This window comes from Odocoileus virginianus, chromosome 18, assembly GCF_023699985.2.
Source record: "Odocoileus virginianus isolate 20LAN1187 ecotype Illinois chromosome 18, Ovbor_1.2, whole genome shotgun sequence".
NCBI classification, from domain to species: domain Eukaryota; kingdom Metazoa; phylum Chordata; class Mammalia; order Artiodactyla; family Cervidae; genus Odocoileus; species Odocoileus virginianus.
This window is the reverse complement of record NC_069691.1, coordinates 23,608,844-23,633,132: the sequence shown is the minus strand read 5'-3', so window position 1 is coordinate 23,633,132 and position 24,289 is coordinate 23,608,844. Positions and strand designations below refer to the sequence as shown.

Genomic DNA, 24,289 nt, shown 5'->3' with positions numbered 1-24,289 from the left:
TGTGAGTTAGATTTCTGAGACACCTGCCACTAGTGGAGTTTATTTAGACGATAGATTTACGTGTCTCTACGCACTTCTTGGAGGCTTTTAGATGTCTCTGGCATACCAACTGTTTGTCAAAGCTTTCCAACACATCTGACACCAGGGAAGAGTGAACTGGAGGTTGACAGGCCCTGCAAGGCTAATGACACTGTGCGAGGATATTTTTAAACTTAATTTAAGAATACTTCCCCCATTCCCTTGCAACCTATTTCTCTCAAGAACTTAAATAACCCAGACATCACTTTATACCACAGTACACATTTGAAGTACCATGAAATGGAAAATAAAACAAAACAAAACAAAAATCAGATAATATACCTGAACTGAGAAGATGGTTTTCATGGAAGACCCTGGAAGCAATTAACTTCTGCACAAAACTGTTTGTTTTCAGCCTTTCAGAAGATCAGAAAGCTATCTGACTCCAAGGTGAATATAACTCAGTAGGAAAGAACATGGGAATTGGGTCTGGAAGCCAGGATAGCACGGCTCTTTCACTATTAACTGGTGGCTCGGTGGTGAAGAATCTGCCTGCCAATGAGGAGATACCGGTTTGATCCCTGGGTCAGGAAGATCCCCTGGAGAAGGAAATGGCAACCCACTCCAGTATTCTTGCCTGGAAAACCCCACAGATAGAGGAGCCTGGCAGGCTGCAGTCCATGCAGTCACAAACAGTCGGATACGACTTAAACACTAAAACAACAAGAACCAACTTAAATCTCTGATTTCTCATCTATTAAATACAATGTGACATCATCACTTCATGAGTTAACTATGGAAATGTATTCTGTGCCAGCCATTGTGCAAATGTATAATAACAAATATCTCATTTAACTCAATCAGATAATGATTATGATGAAGCAGCAGAAACTAAAATTAACACCTTTTCGGGAATGATTCTGGGAGTAAGATTTCAGCCATGCAAATACCTATCTGAGATCTGAATCGAGGGAGACCTATGCGAAAAGCCTTCAGAGGGGAAGGCATGGACACTTTCTGTTGCCTGAGATATGGGTTGTCCTGGACTCCAGCTCTCACTTCCCCAAACATACCCCTTCCTACATCGCCCACATTCTTTCATTGTCTCTCCTCTAGTTTTCTCTGCCACACTTCCCTTCACCCTGTGGTAATGATAAATCCGTGGTAATGATAAATACCATGGATTTATCATTAATCAATCCAGTAACATTTAAATATGGTTTTATACTTAGAATATGGCAACCCACTCCAGTATTGCCTGGAAAATTTCATGCACAGAGGACATGCATACACCGAGGAAACCAGATCTGAAAGAGACACGTGCACCCCAATGTTCATCGCAGCACTGTTTATAATAGCCAGGACATGGAAGCAACCTAGATACCCATCAGCAGACGAATGGATGAGGAAGCTGTGGTACATATACACCATGGAGTATTACTCAGCCATTAAAAAGAATTCATTTGAATCAGTTCTAATGAGATGGATGAAACTGGAGCCCATTATACAGAGCGAAGTAAGCCAGAAAGATAAAGACCATTACAGTATACTAACATATATATATGGAATTTAGAAAGATGGTAACGATAATCCTATATGCAAAACAGAAAAAGAGACTCAGATGTATAGAACAGACTTGTGGACTCTGGGAGAGGGCGAGGGTGGGATGTTTCAAGAGAACAGCATCGAAACATGTATATTATCTAGGGTGAAACAGATCACCAGCCCAGGTTGGGTGCATGAGACAAGTGCTCGGGCCTGGCGCACTGGGAAGACCCAGAGGGATCGGGTGGAGAGGGAGGTGGGAGGGGGGACCGGGATGGGGAATACATGTAAACCCATGGCTGATTCATTTCAATGTATGACAAAAACCACTGCAATGCTGTAAAGTAATTAGCCTCCAACTAATAAAAATAAATGAAAAAAAAAAAAGTCACCCTTTAATGTGAACATTTCCACAAATTTCAACAAAAGAACACAGTCGTGCAACCTCTGCCACAATCAACGTACAACAGTTCCACAAACACAAACCATTTCCTGTGCCCTCTGCAGTCAGCCTCTCCACCAGGCACTGCCACTGCCACTAATCTGGTTTAATAAACCTCAAAGGTTTATTTTCCACCAGAGTGCAAGATGAATGGAGTTATATAGTATGGAGCCTTTTGAGCCAGGCTTCTTTCACCTACATAATGCATTCAAAGTCATCCATGTTGATTGATCCTACTGAGAAGTATCATACTGTATGGATGTACCAAGGTTTGATAATTCAATCACCACTTGAAAAGCACTGAGTTGTTTCCAGATTTTTGATGATTATGAAAAAGCCACTATAACTATTACTTATAGGTTTTTGTGTGAACGTTAATTTTCACTCCTGAGATAAATTCCTAGCAGTGTGGGCTTGCTGGATGGTATGGTAAATGGTATGCTTCAGTTACCAAGAAATAACAAGACTGTTTCCAAACATGGCTCTACCATTTTGCATTCCCACCAGCAATGGAGGAAGGTTCGAGTTGCTATACATCAGCATTGGTATTGTTTTACTGATTTTAACTACTCCACAGATATGCAGTGGCATAACATTGTAGTTTTATTTGCTTTGCCTAGTGGATAATGTCATCAAGCATTTTGTCCTCTGGTGAAGAGTAAGACCAAATCTTTGCATAATTTTTCTTTCACATCTTTTAAAAAATTTATTTATTTTTTAATTGAAGGATAACTACTTTACAGAATTTTGTTGGTTTCTGCCAAACATCAACATGAATCAGCCATAGGTATACATACATCCTTTCCTTCTTGACCCTCCCTCCCATAAATTTTTACACAATTTTAATAGAGTTGTTTTACGTCAAGGGTCAAGAGTTCTTTATACTTTCACAATGTTATAAACCACAATGCATTGCTATTATTTTTGTTTTACCTTCCTTTTAACCACTTCTGCAGAACTACACTTCCTTCTAGTAAAATGACAGCTATAAATGTGATAAAGTTACATAGAACTTGCTTGCTTGCTTGCTAAGGTGCTTCAGTCATGTCCGACTCTGTGCGACCCCAAGGACACCAGCCCACCAGGCTCCTCTGTCCACAGGATTCTCTATGCAAGAACACTGGAGTGGGTTGCCATTTCCTTCTCCAACATAGAACTAAGTGCATATATTATACCAATGTCAATTTCTCATTTTGATATGGTTTTACAGTTGCATATCATGCAACCAATAAGGGAAGCTGGATGAAGGACACACAAGAATCTCTATATTATCTTTACAACTTACAGTGAATCTGTAATTATTTAAAATTAAAGAAGTTTTTTTTTCAATTAAACATTTGTGAACTTCACTGACAATCACCTGTAATATTTTATGTATGATAAAATGTTCCAAGGAATAAAACTTAAAAATAAACAATATCATTTATTTATCAATTTACTAAGTATATATACATTATTGTTTTATTCTTATTTCACTGTTACTGTAATGGTATTACTAAGGTAATACACTTATAATAACAATAATAAGAAGGAGCATTTATTGAGCACTTACTATGGCCAGGCACTGGGCAAAGTATGCTAGATGCCTTATCTTGATACTCACAACAATGAAAGAAAGTACTATTACTGTGATTTCAATTTTACAAGTTGTTACTGAGAATGTGAAGAGTGAGAAAAAAGCTTCAGACAGAAACTAGGGGAACAAGAACATTCAAGAGATGGACAGAGGAAGGGGAACGTGCAAAGAAACCTGAGACCTAAAGGCCAAAGATAGAGAAGGAAAACCAAGGACAGCTGTCATGGAATCGAGGACAGGCTTCCAGGAGGATGACATGTTCTCAAGTAACTGCTATGTGGCAGAGCTGAGACAGGAACCCATGCTGTTGGGCCCAATATTCATATGGTTTATTATTGCATTCAGATACTTTAAATCTGAATGGCACAACTGAGGACCACTCACTACCTTTAGGCAATCGAGGTGGTTAAGTTCTATTAAAAAACAAACAAAAAAACCTTAAAAACGCAGCCTGGAAAGTTTCTGAGTAAATGACAGGTGCCAAGAGTGTGAAGCATCATGAACGCTGGCAGGTTCATAAGAACCAGAGGAAAGAAAGGAAAACCGTGACTACCCTTAAGAGAGGGTTGATATTTTTATAAAGCAGATTTATGTTCCATACGTATATAGTATACTACTGAAACACTCTCAAGTATAACACAGTAAGGTGAAGCACCATATCCTTCTAAGCTATTTCCTCCACAGCAAAGAGTTAGGAATCATTACTGCCTTAAGTTAAATGTGATTACTGTTGTGGACTGGCACGAGGCTAGAGATGATTTCATTTTGCATTTTATATACTTCAGTTAGAAAAAAAAATTTTTTTTTTGATGACAGACATTGCTTTTATAACTAAAATAACCTTATAGGATGTATATATTAAAATTCTAACATTAAATCAACAAGTTAAAGTTCAGCAGTACAGTTTAGCCTTATCTGTTGTGGAGATGCCCTGTGCTTCACATGTCTCAGGCTGATAACCTGAACTCTGAGCTTGGCCTGTCATTTTCTTGGAACGTCTCCGAGAGAAATAGAATGTGATTAAGATGAACGCATCACACGTGCTTGTTTGCTTTCCCTGCTGCAGGTGGGCTGTCACCCTCTGCATGCACAGCAAGCTCAGGTTAAAAGGCTGTCATGTCTTATCTATGCAGAATGGACATTGTGGTGGTGGTAGGTGCCACAGCTACAGGGCAGGGCTCCCCAAATCAGTGTGTGGCAAAGAACACCGAGATAGTAATACTGTCACAGGCGGGAAAGGGAGACTCAATGGTTCTAGGGCTATCACTAAGATAAACGGAATTCTGAAATTAAATGGTGATTGCCCCTGTCAAAATGAGAAGCCTGGAAACGCACATATGTTAGCTTCTGGGTCTTCAGGGAAAAGGGCTGATTTTTATGTCACTGGCTTCTTCATTTCCTAATTATAAAAAGGGATTCTTAGAGAAATGGTACCTGAGAATTAGAAGTATTTAAATTTGATTGTTGTTTCTAAAAACATTTGGGCCACTGATCTCCCCACCCCCTCAGTTCTAAGCTGACCTGACAGCTAAAATGTTCTGCAATGTTACATTATTATTTGAAAAATACTTATAAATTTCTTTGATAGACATAAGAAAATAGCAAAGGATAATTTTCTCTGGAAGGCCTCTTCCTAGAGAAATTTTAAAGCGAATTTCTGCAGCAGTAGTGTTTATGCCTTTTACTATGTACCATAAACAAAGTAACAACAACTTAACACTTCAATTCTCCTTTTAAAAAATACAAGGCATTGTGGTCTTTTGAACAGTACATATTGTTAAGAATGTTTCACTACTACGACTGTTTCATAATTCATAAGATATTTCATTTTGTTGTAAGCTATGAATAATTTGAAGATTTATGTTAACAATATACCACCATTTTAAATTTATTGTTTAAGATACTTACTGTTTCTAAAATGATCTCAAACTAATATCATAATATCTAAAAAAAATCTTTTGATATTTTTACCTATTTGTTAGAAATTATCTACACTAGATAAGTATCCTGACATTATGAGACAGGAATACTTAACTACACCTCTCTATAAAGAAATACCTTAGAAGAATGTGTTAACCTAACCCTTTCCATCTGCCTTCTGAAACCACCACCAAAAAAAAAAAATTACATCCTCGGAAGATCTATCAATATATCTAAATCCTTCCAGAATGCAAACCTCACGAGACAGATGACTCGGTCCATCTCATGCCACCTGTCACCAAGCACCAGACACTATGATCACCTCAATAAGTGTTTTTTATCAAAAGACTGATAAATGAAAGAACTGCCCATTATTCTACAATTTTCCTCAAAACCTTTAAAATGACAATAAGGTGGAATCCACAAATTAAGTAATGAAAGATGATTTTATTACATTTCAAGTATATGTTTGTGGTACAAATTATTCTAAATAGATTCCCACAACTGTAAAGAAAGCTGTTAAGTATTCAGTGCCCCAAATCAACAGCTGTCAAATATAAAGCCGTGATATCACTGAAGCTGGGGAAAGACAACTGAATAGATCTGTGGATGGTGATTTTTTTAACTACAGTGGCTGACTTATTACATTTCTCACCACTTAGAGTTTTTAGAATTAAATATGGGTCAACAATCATTAAACACATCAACAAGTGACACTCATTGAAATAAATCATACCAAACGGCCAGCATATTATAAGCTACTGTGACACTACCACTGCTTTCATAAATAAAAAATGAGAATTAAACTTTCATAGTAAAATATTTCACCAGACTAGATTGCGAATTTTGACACAGTCAATTTATCATTGTAAAAATCAGACGAGGCTCAGTCGGCTCTGGTCAGAAAGCTCATTAGTCTACTAAAATTATACCTTTGCCAGGATGTCATGATTCTTTTACTGAGAAATATCTGCCATTTAGTGAAAAGATTTCACAATATTTTTTTGCTTTGTCCAAAGAACGTAAGTGTTTAAAACTGACGAATTTTAAAAAAACCAATTATGAACAGATGGCTGTAAGAAAAAAAATCTTGCAAGTTTTAATTAAACTGAAGCACGATTCCTATAATTAAGCTATCTGTTTTTTCCATTTATTTAAAGTAAAATATTTTGCTCCTAAAGAAAGGTGGAGTGTATTTTATATCCTGAACAGAAAAAAAAAACTATGATTTAAAATCTGATCCTAAAAATCTATTACTGAAAAGATGCTTTTAAACTAAAATTAAACTGAAATTAAACTCAAAGCCATTCTGAAATGAATTCCTTCTCGTGAGCCTGTGCAAACCCTTGTGACTGTTACTGCAAATCCCCTTTCACATGTAGGCTCTCATCCTGGCAATCCCCACACACACTATGTCTTTACTGGTTGCCGGACACATCTATCTTTCATGAGAACATTTATCTTTCATGAGAATGCTCATCTTTTTGCAAACCAAACTTTTTCACCTCTATAGGTTTTTCCTCCATTTTCAATGTTCTTCATTTCTTTCACTCTGAGAGAAGACATAAATGAAACTCGCAAGGCTGACACTGTCTTACCTGATTATTATATTTCAGAAAGAGTACAGTAAGTCCTCTACGTATGAACCATCAAGTTTCAAACTTTCAAAGATGTAAACATGCACGCTGTAAGTCAGCTGCTGTACTGTACTACTGTACTTTTCAAAGTACTGTATGATTAAAAATCCTTTCATTTTTTGTTTTTCTATGTACATATTATTTGTGTAAAAAGTCTTATAAACCTATTATAGTAAAGTACTATCCAGCAGATTGTGTTATTTGGGTACCTAGGGTAACTTTATTAGACTTACAAACATACTGGATTTACAAATGTGTGCTCAGAACAGAACTTGTTTGTATGTAGGGGACTTAGTGTATAGAGAGGCAGATACAATATTATCATGAACCGAATTCACATCCATTCAAAGCACAGCAGCTCAGCTAGTTCAGTTCAGTTGCTCAGTCATGTTCGACTCTTTGCGACCCCATGGACTGCAGCATGCCAGGCTTCCCTGTCCATCACCACTGCCAGAGTCTGCTCAAACTCACGCCCACTGAGTTGGTGATGCCATCCACCCATCTCTTCCTCTGTAGTCCCCTTCTCCTCCCACCTTCAATCTTTCCCAGCATCAGGGTCTTTTCCAATGAGTCATTTCTTCGCATCAGGTAGCCAAAGTATTGGAGCTTCAGCTTCAACATCAGTCCTTCCAATGAATACTCAGGACTCATTTCCTTTAGGATTGACTGGTTTGATCTCCTTGCAGTAAGGGACTCCTAAGAGTCTTCTCCAACACCACAGCTCAAAAATATCAATTCTTCAGCACTCAGCTTTCTTTGTGGTCCAACTCTTACATCCATACATGACTACTAGAAAAACCATAGCTTTGACTATATGGACCTTTGCTGGTAAAGTAATGTCTCTGCTTTTTAATATGCTGTCTAGGTTTGTCATACCTTTTCTTCCAAGGAGCAAGCGTCTTTTAATTTCATGGCTGCAGTCACCATCTGCAGTGATTTTGGAGCCCAAGAAAATAAAGTCTGTCACTTTTTCCATTGTTTTCCCATCTATTTGCCATGAAGTGATCAGACTGGATGCCATGATCTTAGTTTTTGAATGTTGGGTTTTAAGCTCGCTTTTTCACTCTCCTCTTTCACTTTTATCAAAAAGTTCTTTAGTTCTTCTTCGCTTTCTGCCATAAGGGTGGTGTCATCTGCATATCTGAGGTTATTGACACTGTTTCTGAATTACTAACCAGTAATAGTTACTGAACTTCATGTGACAACCTAGGAGCAGCTGGTAAATATTTACATACCCACAAGAAGTAGAATTCTAGCATGTGTTTCTCCTGTGTCCCACCTAGTTGGAATACACGGACCTCAAATCAAATATGCCCAAACGTACCTCCTCCTCAACCCCATGCCCTTCTGGTAAGAACAAGCTGTACACACATGATGACCAGTCTCCCAGCTGCTTATCCAGAACCCTAGCCTCCTCCACACCTAGTCCAAGCCAACCCCTCCTACAATCAATTCATTCATCTCTATCTCAGCTTTACACTTAAATCATCTTTCACATGATCACTGAAACTGGCCTCTCTGGCCTCAGTCCTGCTCTCTCGAACATTTTCTCCCCACCAGAAGCAGAATACCCATGTGAAACACAAAGGTAGTCTATTATTCACTTCTTAATCAGCATCAAAGGTTCTTCAATGTGTTCAGGAAAATGTACAAAATCCAGTAGGAATAAAATGTGAGTCAGATATACACCATTTAATGTTTTAGAAGCCACATTAAAAATACAGGTGAGACTCTGCTTCTATCACATGACTTACTTCTGTGTGTAATTTCCCTTTGTGAAGTGAGTGAAGTTGCTCAGTCATGTCCAACTCTTTGCGACCCCATGGATGGTAGCCTACCAGGCTCCGCGGTCCATGGGATTTTCCAGGCAAGAATACTGGAGTGAATGGATGATTTGCTGAATAAAAGAGTTACTGGGGAGAAGTAGCCTCATGCACACTTAGAGAGGTTTCAGCGTGGTAAAGTTCTTTCATTCTCAGAGAGAAATGAAATTCTCAGATTTGACACAGCAGGTTTAGGGTGGGCTGCTCCCAGAGTAAACTTTCTTGTCTCTGAATCAGTTTTTACAGCAACTACAAGTTTAAAGTTTGGCTTCACATATCTTAATGTCTTTTATCGTTTACAGTTGGAGTGCTCTAACTTGCTGGATTTTGTTACAGATAATTCAAGTATCATACTTGCCTAGTTTCCTAATTTCAATATGCCTTTGATACACAGTATTTATTTTGACATTTTGCTTTGGCTTTTAATTTTCCAATCACTATTATATTAAACATTTTAAAGGTTAAAAAAAAAAGAAAACTGGAGTGGGCTGCCATTTCCTTCTCCAGGGGATCTTCCCAGCCCAGGGATCGAACCGGGTCTCCTTGGGTCTCCTGCATTGCAGACAGATGTGCCACTAAAGGACAGGTGTGATGGCATTTTGGACCCACCCAGATAATCCCAAAATAACCTCATCTCAAAATCCTTAAATCACATCTGTAAAAGTCCCTTTTCCAAATAAGGTGTGACATTTTACATGTTCCAGAGATTAAGACTTAGTATCTTTGGGTGAACAATTTTCAGCTTACTACAGTAGGTGATAAATAACACATGCTAAATAAATGAACAATTTATTAAAAAGAAAAAAAACAGGTGAGGAAGAGGAGAATGAGGGGTTATTGTTCAATGAGTACAGAGCTTCTGCTTGGGAAGACGAAAATGTTCTGGAGATAGAGGGGCATGGTGGTTGTACAACAATGTGAATATACTTAATGCCATGTATACCACACAGCTATACACCTAAAAATAGTTAAAATAATATGTGTTATGTTGAAAAAAGTGAAAGTACTAGTCGCTCAGTTGTGTCCAACTCTGCAACCCCATGGACTGTAGCCTGCCAGGCTTTCTGTCCATGGAATTCTCCAGGCAAGAATACTTGAGTGGGTTGCCATTCCCTTCTCTAGGGGATCTTCCTGACCCAGGGATCAAACCAGGGTTTCCTGCATGGCAGGCAGATTCTTTACCATCTGAGCCAACAGAGAAGTTCTACATATTATGTTGAAAAGTGAAAGTGAAGTCACTCAGTTGAGTCCAACTCTTTGCAACCCCATGGTATGTAGCCTGTCAGGCTCCTCCATCCATGGGATTTTCTAGGCAAGAATACTGCAGTGGATTGCCATTCCCTTCTCCAGGGGATCTTCCTGACCCAGAGATCAAACCCGGGTCTCCCGCATTACAGGCAAACTCTTTACTGTCTGAGCTACCAGGGGCCACATGTTATGTTAAGTATATGTAATTACAATAAAAAGGCAAATGAAATTAATTTTACTAACACAAACTAACAAATGGATTTTAAAAAATCCAAACTATTATCATTTTAACATATAACCAACATAAAAATAATTATTAATGAAATATTTCACTTTCTTTTTTTTTCATACTAAGTCTTTGAAGTCTGCTGTGTATTTACACACATCTCAATTTGGACACTAAATTTTCAAGGGTGTTTGAAATGTAAAATGTGGACCTACCAAAACTACAGTTGTATTTCATGTGCTTATGCTGCTTTCGTTTTTTAACTTTTAAATTAAATACAATCTAAAGTTCAGTTCTTCTATAACACTAACCATGTTCTAAGTGTCCAAGAGCTGCCAGTGGCCAGAGGCTACTACACTGGACAGCACAGTGCTACATCATCTGAGACTTCCCCTTCTCAAGACTCATCTTTCCCTCTTCACACCTCATGATCTGGCTCTGCTGAAATGTCATTTCCTAGACCTTACAATTCCCTACCACTTCCAGGGTACTGAATATCCTGTTCCTTCTCCTGACCTCTTCTTCAGTGCACCTCTTCTCATCCTTCAGGGCTCAAATGAGGCATTATGAAGCACTGCTTCTTCCAGCAGGTTTTTCCACACCTCTTGACTGCCAACCCTTGTGCCCCAAATTCAGTAAGGTTCTTCACCGCATCCTGGACTTTTACTACAAAAGAACTTTTCATGCTGCTTTGTAATCACTTGTTGAATTTTCAGTAACTTCCCATTATCCTGTAATATCTACATAAGCAGAAATGATGTACATTTATCACCTAACCCCACAGCAAGTCCTAAAGAGATACATACTGGACAGATGAATAAACAAATGAGCGCACAGCAGGAACCCACTTCCTCCTTATAATTATTTATCTGCTCTGATTCTGATTGGTTAAAAGGCAGTTCACAGAGATTTAGGCAGCAAGGGGTTGCATCAGCCCATAAGCAGTGACTAACTTTTGAGTGTAGCAACATGCCAGGTCCTTCACTATCTCATGTCATCTTCACAACCACCCCAGTTTACAGACAAGATTCCAAGAGGTTAAACTGTATGGCCAAGGTTCCTTAGGTGGTGGACATGAAACTCAAAACAATCTCAGCCCAGAGCCTACATGCTCAATCTCAACGTAACAGAGGCTGAGAAGTGCATGATCCAAATGGCAATACAGATAAAAGCAAAGAACCGTTGATATTTAAATCAATAAATGCAAACTGGGCTGGTACCTGTATTTATGAGCTCTCTTAGAAAATGACATTTCTAAATTGTGGGAAAATGCCTAAAATAGGCCACACTGACTTACATTAAATTAATGACAAGTGTGAAAAGACTGTCACTTTACATAAGAAGCATTTTATAACTTTTCGTTGATTTTTTAGGAGCCCCTTCCGAAGGAATAAATAATTTATACTAAAACAGTGGAAAAATAAATAATAATGGATCCATTGCTTTACAATAATGACTGTACCTTTCAAAAACTATAATCTCTGTTAATCACTGTAGGACAAGCAAAGTCCTATGGGTTGTTTAAAGCCATCCAGCGGCTATCTCGGTTTGGCAAGCATTTGTAGGTATTGACCCAGTTGATGTTGGAGTGAAAGGGGTGACTCCATCTCTGGAACCCTGACCCCAAATCATTCACTCAATTAAAAGATCCATCAGTAATCACTACTCACACAGACAAGATCAGGGCAAAAATGGAGCACTCAGCAATGTAAGTCAAAAAGTAAGATGACTCCCTCACAATACTCTTTAATCATGGATTATGTGAAGTTCTACCTATCTATTTAACAATGTTTTTAAAATTAGTCCTCAGGAAAAAAAATGAGTCAAAACTGAAAAATTTAAAGGCTCCAATCAATTTCCTTTTGCCTCACAGTTGCCTTTCAACAGATAAAGAAAAATCCATAGTAACAAGGTAACATTTCATGCATTTACACATTTTCTCCTATAGACATCTAAAGCCTTCAGAAAGTATATTATTTGTAGTCATGCCCATCTGACATTTTCCATTTTACTCAAAAGATTTTATGATTTGGTATTACAGCAATATACAAATTTGACAGCTTGCAATAGGATCTAGTCCCTGTAGCAAATCATTCTGACAGTTAAGTACTATACAGCTACTAATGTACTTTTTTTTTTACACTACACTTATTTAAAAATCTTACAAAGTTGGAGACATGCATATGTTGAAATCCTGAAGAATGTTCTTAATGAGGCAATAAATTTTATACTGAGCATATTAAATAACAGGACCCTACACACCACACCACAATTGTCATTTGTAGTATCACTTATTTTCCTTTCAGTAATTCCCTATTACAACCAAATTTTTCCTCAACTGCTTTTTAAACAATAAACTTGCTCATCATCGTCAATGTTTATTATCTTCTTAGAATTTCTCTTCATCTTTAAAAATAACAGAAGACGTGAATAAATCAGTACATGAGTTTATGTGAAACATAATGACTTTTACTGATTGCCTTTACAACACATTTTTTTCTTTTAAAGTGATGAAAGATAATCAATATGTCTTTGCATTCCCGGAACTGCACTAACAGAGGCTCTGTCGAATACAACTATGATTTCCTCTAGAAAGAAAGTGAAGCTGCTTTCTCACACTGCTGTAACATTCACTAAATAGGACTCAGAGTGATCTTACAGCGCGAGAGGCAGACCCCATCAGTAATTCTATTTTTAGTATTCAATGCATCTGATAACATAAGCCAGTTAGCAAGAGAATAAGTGTCTTCTTTTAGGAAATAGGAAAGCTGAATGTACTTTTTTTTTTTTTTACATCCCTGATTCAACTCTTCAGATGGAATACCACAGTGAAACTACTCTATTTTCAGAATTGATGTACCTTTCAAAACTATAATCTTTGGCTTTCAAGTTCACTATTATTTGCCTTCAGGTACAAATTTTAAAGTGTATAGAGGCTTCTAAGCAGAATAGTTGGTCTCAGCCAGATACTGAAAGGCTTGGAGCTCCGTCATCACTGCAGTATAAATTCCTTTTCAAAATAATGTTCTTCACTCGGAGAACACTTGTGCCTGTGCTTGGTTCACTTGTCAAATACAAGTCGGAGGTCATCGAATGCCTGGGGGCAACTTCAGCTATTTCAAAAATCATTTCTCCCTCTATTTGGCTGAAGAAATAAAATTTCAAAACCCATAGGAATGTCCGCAGACGTAGAAACAAGAGGTAGTCACTATGCCGCTGTGAGGAAGGTGCATGGTCAACAAATACCACCAAGTTCTCTATGCAATGACAGCACATGAGATTTTCTTTGATACATGCAACTGAATATTTCAGTAATGTCATAAGACTTCTATTCGAGAACCTTCTCTCCAAAAGGGAAAACCATTTTAAAACTAACTTTTACATTTGGGGTCTGCTGCAATTTTCCAAGATTTCTTATAATCTATAAACTTGCCTTGTTGTTCTATTTATATAAATTCTATGAATATTTAATTAATTCAATCTTCAAGAAGTGACTGACGTGTGTAATAGACATTCACAGTTAAATATGTAACAAATACCATAATTTTGTGCCGATTTACTCCTTTTTTTAATTAAATGTTCTTCCCTTAAATTTTATAATCAGATTTAAGATTGGTGATCTGTTTCCTGACCATGCTGCTGTCTTCTGTGTGATCATACTATAAAAGCATTGCCCTCTAATTTCCTGTTCTTAATTGTTCCTGATATTTTTTACCCTGTTTTCTATTATGAAAAAAAAAAAACATTCTAACTTCACTTGTGTTTTATATCTCTCTACTTCCTTTTTTTGTTGTCATCTTCTTTGCACATATGACCAGAAATTCAATTATGACTGTGGCCAACCAATCATTATTAGTAGAGAAAACAAGACAGAAGGAAATAAGAAAAGGAAATGACTGAGTAAATTCTAAAATCTATACAATGTGGGAGCAATTTTTCTTTCTTGTCTTCAGGCATACCAATCATTTGTGACTTCAAACCAACCCCAAGAGTGGCTACCCTGAGCACACATTCAAATGGGTAGTAGGAGACATCCCTGGCATCCGCACCATTCTTTTCCCTGCCAGGCGACAGAGCTCTGACATCCCCTGGAGAAGCAGAGAGGGTACCAGAGGACATGGGCAAGGGGGTTGGGAACGACAGGACTCATCACAAGGATAATTTTTCCCAAACTGCAAGTCGTTCCAAACCAAAGGAATTCGTTCTAAATGAGTAGATGTAAATCCATGGCTGATTCATGTCAATGTATGGCAAAAACCACTACAATTTTGTAAAGTAATTAGCCTCCAACTAATAAAAATAAATGAAAAATAAATAAATAAATAAAAAAGAAAATGCTCAGTAATCTAGAACCTGTGTTAATAATGAGAAGAATGCTTAAGCTGACAGAGAAAATGGCTCTCCCTTTTGAACACGGCTTGGATACACAGACTCTTCAGGTAACATCCCGCCACTTCTTTCCTGTTGAAGTGATGATTTTGCTTGATAACCTGGTGCTTCCAGTAAGCCACCTGTAGCATTTTTAAGATGGTGCAGCCATTACTTTATTAGCCCCTGAGACAATTATTCTACACAGAAGTTAAATATTGTTCAGGAAGGAAGGGGGGGGGGGGGGAGGAGAGACAAACTAATTGGATAAATACCACTGTAGCCAAATATATTTTTGTGGTATTTTGGTTAAAAATAACAATGAATTTTATTAAAGCATTTAAATTAACAGCCACATAAATAAAATACAACATCTTGAAAATAACTCCAGTGCCATCCATTTAATTATGTGACTTGAAAGAGGCCACACCTGTGATATTAGCAAACAAGGTGGCTGGATGAGATAAAGGTTCTTCACAAAACACGCACTATTTTAGGATCAACATAATCCACTGAAGAGCACTGAAAGAGTTGTTTTCCATTCGTTGTCTCCTTTTTTTTAACAGTCATTATAAGAGGAAAAATCTGCTCTAGCAAACAAATCCTTTCTTACATCCTCTACAAGAATTTCCCCACACAAATAATTGTACAGAGGAGTATTTCAAAAACCACAAGTTGAATCTATGAATAAATAAAAGGCTAACAACAATATTACCAAAATATTAAAATAACTCTGCATAAACCCCAATATTCTGTATTCTAAAAAGACTACTACTAACAATAAGCATTTTTTATATATAGCTTTCATACTTCACAAGACATTTTAAACTCGTTTGCCATAAACTGTTCTTTAAGCCTCTTACAGTTACTAGCCCTTACTAGTGTTGCTTATTACTGATACAGAAAAACACTAACTTGCCCCAAGGGAAGAGCAGCTCTTTTTGTACGGCTAAATGAAAACCTGAAAACTAAAAACCGCCCTCTGGAATTCAGCACTTTGAATGCACAGCAGGCAGCACTTTTTCTGCCCTGCTGTCAGCAAGAGCCCTCCTTGGGTGAGAGCACCCCAGCATGCATCACATCTCTGTCTGTCTGTCTGTCCGTCTCTCCCACACACACAAAGACACAGACACAGACACACCTACACACCCCCCGCTAAAACTGGGCCAGGCTCTACTTAGGCACTTTCTCCACAAGGTGATTTAACGGCAACTGGATAAGAAACTGGAACAGCAGCACCACCTAGTGGGCACTGGAGAGAGGCTCAGCGTTCCCTTGCCACTGCTTCAGTCAGGTCACTCTAGGCTTCAATCTCCAGCTGACCAGAGGTTCCAAGATCAGAACTCTCAGACAACAGGAAAAGTGCTCCATGGGTATTCAGAGACTCTCCAATTACTGCTAGGCTCTGTGGCCTAATCATATGTACCCACTGATGCAGATAAGGTAACCAGTGCCTTGTTTTAAAGCAGCACGTGGAAGAGATGTGTATGAATTTAGCACCATGACTTTTAAAGAATTTTTCTTTAAAAAAAAAAAATAAAGGACAAGTCATTTCATATTGTCTGATCAGATCCTTCAGCCACAACAATTTTATGTCAGAGCAAAGAGAGTAAGTAAAATTTTGCTGCCTTTTTATTCAGTTCATGAATATTTATTCAGTACCTACCATATGTGTGCACATACACATATCACAAAATTTTAATCTCTATGATACTTGATTAGTAATCAAGGTTGTTCTCACTGTTATATTTAAAATGGATGACCAACAAGGACCTAATACATAGCACATGGGACTCTGCTCAATGTTATGTGCTAGCCTGGATGGAAGGGAGATTTGGGAGAGAATGGATACATGTATGTTTATGGCTGAGTCCCTTCACTGTTCACCTGAAATGACCCAGATAACCACGATGGTGTGGTCACTCACCTAGAGCCAGACATCCTGAAGTGTGAAGTCAAGTGGGCCTTAGGAAACATTATTACAAACAAAGCTAGTGGAGATGATGGAATTCCAGCTGAGCTATTTCAAAGTATAAAAGATGATGCTGTTAAAATGCTGCACTCAATATGCCAGCAAACTTGGAAAATTCAGCAGTGGCCACAGGACTGGAAAAGGTCAGTTTTCATTCCAATCCAAAAGAAAGGCAATGGCAAAGAGTGTTCAAACTACTGTACAATTTGCTCTCATTTCACATGCTAGCAAGGTAATGCTCAACATCCTTCAAGCTAGGTTTCAACAGTACACAAACTGAGAAACACCAGATGTACAACCTAAATTTAGAAAATGCAGAGGAACCGCAGATTAAATTACCAACATTAGTTGGATCATAGAAAAAGCAAGAGAATTCCAGAAAAACATCTATTTCTGTTTCATTGACTATACTAAAGCCTTTGACTGTTCAGATCACAAAAAAATGTGGAAATTCTTAAAGAAATGGGAATATCAAACCACCTTACTGGTCTCCTGAGAAACCTGTATCAAGAAGCAACAGTTAGAACCAGACATGGAATAACAAACTTGTTCAAAATTGGGAAAGGGGTACATCAAGGTTGTATACTGTTACTCTGCTTATTTAACTTCTATGCAGAGTATATCATATGAAATGTTGGGCTGGATGACTCATTTCCAAAGAGCCAACTTACTGGAAAATACCTTGATGCTGGGAAAGATTGCAAGCAGGAGAAGAGGAGGGTGACAAGAAGTTAAGGGGTGACAGAGGATAAGGGGGTGACAGAGGATAAGACTCAATGAACATGAGTTTGAGCAAACTCCAGGAGATAGTGAAGGACAGGGAAGCCAGGCATGCTGCAGACCATGGGGTCACAAAAAGTTGGACATGACTTGGAGACTGAACAGCAGTAACAGTCACAGCATTGTTAATTGGCGATAACCCAATTCAAAATAAAGTTTAAAGTTTGGGGGGGGGAGTAATCAAGGTTGCTTAATTTCTGTAAGAACTGCTGCTGCTACTGCTAAGTCTCTTCAGTCGTGTCTGACTCTGTGTGACCCCACAGACGGCAGCCCACCAGGCTCCTCTGTCCCTGGGATTCTCCAGGCAAGAATACTGGAGTGGGTTGCCATTTCCTTCTCCAGTGCATGCATGCATGTTAAGTCGCTCCAGTTGTGCCCAATTCTGTGCAACCCTACAGACAGCAGCCCACCAGGCTCCTCTGTCCACAGATTCCCTAGGCAAGAATACTGGAGTGGGTTGCCATATCCTTCTCTGTCTATAAGAACAGGTAATGTTAAAATACTAAATTGGATCATAAAATTAATAATTGTACAGTAGCAAATATACAAATAGGTTGCCAAGTGTTATTGTGTTATTCACAAATAAGAAATTCAAATAATCAGCAAAAAAAAAAAAACCCTCTAGGGATGCTTTTTAAAAGCAATTAAGAATTTTCATTCTGTCAAGACTGCCACTTCTTTCAACAAAGATATTATCTTTCTGAAAATGGCAAAAATTTTCTCATCATGTGTATGTCTTCTCTGTGGACCAGGGGGTTCTCATATGGGGGTGATTTTACCTCCGAGGATGTATCTGGCATTGCTTACTTTCTTTCTAGTTTTGTTGAGAAGTAACTGACATACCTCACTGTGTAAGTTTACGGCATTGTGCATGATGGCTTGACTTAACATGTACTGTGAATGAATACCACAGTATGTCTAGCTAACATCCGTCTTCTCATATAGATACAACAAAAAGAAATTTAAGAAGGGAAAAAAAATTATTCCTGTGATGAGAACTCATAGGATTTACTCCCTTAGGAACCTTCCTACACAATACACAGCAGTCTCAGCTCTAGTCATGACGCTGCCCATTACATCCACAGTGCTTATTTACCTTATAACTAGAAGTTTATACCTTTTGGCTTCACCTGTTTGGTCAGGGATGCTGCGATCTATGATACACATGACAGCCATTCACAACAATTAACTTACCCAAAAGATCAACAAAGCCAAAGCCAAAAAAGCCCAGTCTAGACTATAAGATGCTAGAAGACAGGAACAAAGTCTTACTCAAAAATATACACTAAGTATTTGGTAAGGTCAGGTAATAACTGTTTGGTGAAATACACTGACACCAACATCTAATTCCTATCCCCAACCCCTCCTCATCTGTGTGAATAAGAAGGCAGATGAACAATCCAGCATCCAGAAGAGGGCTGGCTACAGCTCCAGAAAAAAAGTGAAACTGACACTAGCAGACACACATACATTCACTAAACAGACATAGTAAAATACTCCATCTAGACTTAGGTCAGCCAAGATGAAATACTACATGAAAATACTGCTCTTACTTCTAGCTGGATGTACACTTATTAGATTAATTAAACTTCAAAAGAATATGCAACATACACAATCAAGGTGGCAACCTTTGCCATTTTTGGAGGCCATCATCAGATTTCAGATTTCTAGATACAGCTTCTTGACTGGCACTGAAATGATCCATGCTGGCCCTCCCTGTTGCTCCATGAAAACCCCTCTGAGACTGGTATTGGTGACAACAGATCACTAAGGACAATCTGTAGACAAGAGGAGCCAGTACATAGGTCCTTAAAGGGAAGCACCAGGAGCAGTGACCACTTATTCCAAGGGGCATTAAACTGATAACAGAAACCATCTTTTAGGAGACAGACCCAAAGGTGGGTGTTAAATGTAGTGCTGGAATTTCTACAAATACATATTACTTGTAAATCAGAAAAAAATTAAAATGTAAGACATTTGTTAGTATTTGTCACACTAAGCATTACGTTTTGTAGTATGTAATGAACTCAACATTATTCTTTATAACCTGCCTTACAATCCTAATTCTGGCCATTTTTTTGTTTATTTCTTTCTTATTGGTAGGTTGTTTTTCCCCCAATGAAAAATATTTTTTTATAATTTTTAATGGGCAAAACTAATGCATTCTGTTCTAATCATAAAGACCCAAACAATATCCACAGATAGAATATGTATCAACGGAATAATGAAAACAAGTTTATATAAGTAAAAAGCAATAGAGGAAAAGCAGTTTGCACATAAAATGTAATGTGATATAGGATTTATTGTATTTTTTCTTTTTTCTGTATCAATTTTTCAACCTTTGAGGTGTTAAAATGTTTGCACTCAAACTGTACTTATAAACAAAGTATCAGCACAGTAAGACAAAAGAGAGGACAAAAAAAGGCTACAAATGAGATTTCTTGAAATCAAGTAGAAACAGCAGTCTGCACAGTCACAGAAGACACTACTTCTGCCTCTCTCTTCATGTCAAGGTTAGTTTTTCTTTTTAAACTGGTGATCAAGATATAAGGTTACAAACATTTTCCTTTGGAAGTTCATGAGCTGAACAACCTTACTCTCTTCTGATAGTCACCATGAGCTTTAAAGGGCCATTTAAATGCCCAGTTATTTCCATCTCATTCTCAAAACTTCCATTACCACACTCAGATCATGTTGGCAGATGATCTCATATCTGCCAACAGCAATCATTGGGCCTAGAAAGGGCCACATATTTTCTAGCTATGTGAAATTCTTAATGGAGCTATAATGAAAAATAACAGTGTTCACTGAAAGACAGGAGAATAGATTCTAAGTTCCTGAGACAGAAATTCAGAGACAAAACACCCTGCTAACCAGTGGGGGAGAGACTACTCGTAACAAAGAAACACTCAGGTGGAGAGTTACAGCTCAGTGTCTGAAATAGTGGAAAGACCCCAAGTTAGAAATAACAAGGACTAAAGAAATTGTAGGGTATTAAGTCTACTTGTAAGATGTGCTTCAGCATTTTAAAGTCATGCAATTTACCTTTAGGAAAAATTCTCATTAAATATGAAATATTAAGAGCCTGAACTAGTAACCTGTTAGCTCACAATTTAATAGAACTCCAAGATAACTTTAGTGTTGAGGACATTAAAGGCCTACCTTTTCATGAAAAAAAGAAAAAACAAAACAAAAACAATCTAACAAAGAGAAACAATGAGAAGATAACCAGCCAGAGAGTTGGACAATTTAAATGAACTTTGTTGGTGAGAAAATCCCTCAGGAATAATCAGTTTCTCTGCAAGTTTCTTGGTGAAGAGATGATAAAATCAAGTTAGATTCATTTTTCTAAGTCAAGGCCAACCAAAGACAGGCAAGAGAGAGAAAGACTAAGCAATTAAAACAGAGATATTTGGATAGCTAGGGTCAGTTACTAACAAACTTCAGCGATCACCTTGAGATTGAAAAGTCACATAAATTCATGAAATGCAGTATTCCTTTGGCTCACTGAAGACATAAGTCGTAGAAAGCTATATGTACACTTACAACACAATAGAAAAAGAATAAGTACAGATAAGTAATTTAGGCTAAAAGGATAAAAAATGTAGAATAATTCAAAGAAACTAAGAAAAAAGTATGTGCATGAAGAGATATATTCAGAACTTGCAATTAACACTAATTTATGAGGGAAAAAAAAAGTATTGGCACTCACCAATTTTAACCTCTGTAAAGGTATTCTGCCTACATCTATCTGGGTCCTTTCTGGGACATTAGTAAACCGGACTTCTGGGACTGCAACAGCGCACATGACATGGGCCCACCTACAGGAAAGGAGACAGAAACATAAACAAATGTTCCCTAAACTTAACACAGCCTGTACTTCCATCAGGAGGTGACAATTCACATGCATGGGAAACACACAGATGAGAAAGCAAGCCCAGAGCACCTATGTCCATCACAAACAGACTCTCTGAATTTTAAAGCTATTGGATGATACCTGGAGAGATTCAGTGCCACACCTGCCCACCACGGTGACAGGAAGAACTAGATGAAGACCAACAAATACTGTTATTGTATTTATATGTTTCTACATATGACCTGAAAAATACTGAGATGCACATCTGCTATTTCACTTGACACTGAACTATAGAAGTGTTTAATATACTTAAGATAATTAATATGTGGCAAAAGATTAGTTCAATTAATAAAAGGTATGAAAATGAAATGAGTATACCATATAATCTTTTTACATAATTCTGATGTCATGAAGCAAACCAGAATAAATAGCAAAAATTCTCTAGAAGAATTAATGCAGATTAAGTCTTTCATTAAATTGTTTCTTATTGCAATCCTGCTATAATCAAAGGAACCAAGAGATAAGGGGAAATGAAATTTAACTTGTTCCCTTGTTTCCTTCTAAAACTCTTGTGCTCAGTTCAGTTCAGTTGCTCAGTCATGTCCGACTCTTTGAGACCCCATGGACAGCAGTATGCCAGGCTTCCTTGTCCATCACCAACTCCCAGAGGTTACTCAAAAACCTTGTGTATCTCCTTTCAAATTCTGAATCACTCCAGAAAAATGACAACATCCTCATTAACACTATTAAGTTTCTCATAAATCTTATGCCTCAAACAAACATAAAGACTCGAGGTTTAAAGAGATTTTGAAAGAATTATCAAATTTGTCAACTTATTTTTAAGTCAAAGCATGTTATTTCACTCAAATAACATAAGACTCCATCCTGCCTTTAGAGACCACCAGGAGAGAGAATAACTATCAACCCCAACAGGGCACTCTTTCATATCTAAATAAACATTATAATTTATAGCAAACATTACTTCTTTTTGTCCTAGTCCAGGGGAAGGAAGAGAAGTCTTTATCGCCTCCATCTTTACAGGAACTGCCTAAATCATCTGGCAGTCTGCACCACTCATGTAACAGTCCCAGAACCAGTCAATAGTTTTTAGCATAGTGTCAATCACATTAACTAAGACTAAGAGATGAACATCCAAAATCAAGCAAATACACAGTCTCTTAGACTAAACTTTACCAACATAGAAATGATAAATGCCTTTATTCTCCCTTATAAACAATCAGAAACATGTGTGCATGCACATGATTACATGACATTACATTATATTACTCCAGGAGTCTCAACTGCAGTGTCCATCGGGACAGGCAGAATGAAACCAAATAAACATATACTGGTAAATCATGGTAACCTAGAGAATGCCTACTCTCTTTAGGCCAGGTTCTCATACTGACTGGTTATTGTCATATAGAGATGCACAATCATTTATCAAGTAAAGATGAAAATCTGGATTTTATATAACTCTCAACTTTTAAAATCTGAATTAAATTAAAAAATGGTGTCAGTCAAATAAAACATATCTTTGGGCTGGATGTGGCTCTCAAGTGCCATAATACAACCTATACCTAAATCATTTCTACAAGTTTCTATTTTATAGGAACCTATAATTTGCTTTGGCCCCATCTTAAATGATTAAATTGGGTCATAAAGATAAAATTCATGCAAAAATACATTTCAGCTACTGCCATAGAAACATTACCCATCTTTTTTGTTCACTTATGAGTTTCTTCATATTTTCCAACTGTCCCCTTTAAACTGTAAAATCAATCTTTTCTCCCTATGTTTCTATTTTAGAATATACACTTTCTTATAAATTTACTGGTGTTAAAAGTAAATGCTTTTGTTCTAATGCTATGATTATAATTGATTTTATTTATCTAAAGATAACAGGTTTCATTGTTTTCAGGCATATTCTGCTTTTATTACAACAACAGCATTCATCAAATTAAAAACAAGAATTCCAATGGCACGAGAATATGGGCTGCCTTCAAACTCTGTTAGTGAAAGAGGGGTTACTCTTTATGACGTCAAAGACAGAATAGCAGCAGCCTGAGAACACCTTCACCCAGCGGAGGTGCATGTGCTGTCAGTAATGGTTTCTGGAAACATGTACAAAATCTCCACCTTACACCTGAACGGCAAGAGCTGTGGAACAGGGTGGGAGGGAGGTTCAAGGAGAAGGGGACATATGTATACTTATGGTTGATTTGTGCTATTTTATGGCAGAAACCAACACAGCATTGTAAAGCAATTATCCTCCAATTAAAAATTATTTTAAAAAAAGACCAAACATTTTAACTTACTAATAAAAACAAAGCTGTGGAACAAACCGTGTACAACAATGAGAGGCAAAGCACACTACAAACCCAGAGGTTCAACACTCAACAGAGGAGAAGGAAATGATGAAATTCCACACAATTAACACACTACTTACTTATTGTTCTTAGTTTCCTTAAGTGCACCCCCTCTTAAATTGCAGAGACAGCACTCCTAGGGCAGAAACAAATGTCACACAATTATTAGAGCCATGTAATAAAAGTCAGCACTATTATCCCCATACAGTCTAGTTTTTAATTTTAAAATTAAAACTATCAGTAACTTCATGAAGGACTATCCCTTAACAGTTCAAGAAGGGAGAGGAAAAAGAGAGATGGGAAGGTGAGAGACACCTGACAGTGTTCTGGGTGTGTACATCTCCTGGAGGGAACTGGCATTATCCTAGCATCAAGAACGCCATTGCTGGGTGAACCTGTGACACAAGAAACTGGTGTGTGGAGAGGTAGGTACTAGAATTCTACAACAGAGGCACACACATACAACTCAGTTCCCTTTAGTTCTGGGAATCCCTTCCTGTATACGGGAT

At 37.6% G+C, this 24,289-nt stretch overlaps 1 protein-coding gene across 6 annotated transcripts in view; it reads right to left on the bottom strand.

Annotated features, from left to right (window-relative positions):
* KDM4C (lysine demethylase 4C) overlaps window positions 1-24,289 on the bottom strand; it is a 400,301-nt gene that overhangs the window by 107,458 nt on the left and 268,554 nt on the right. For all 6 annotated transcript variants that reach the window (XM_020904553.2, XM_070480461.1, XM_070480462.1 and 3 more), the window contains 2 exons: window positions 23,861-23,916; window positions 21,268-21,376 (listed from right to left, as the gene is read on the bottom strand). In XM_020904553.2, coding sequence (XP_020760212.2) covers window positions 21,268-21,376; window positions 23,861-23,916 — 165 coding nt within the window. The remainder of the gene's footprint in view (window positions 1-21,267; window positions 21,377-23,860; window positions 23,917-24,289) is intronic.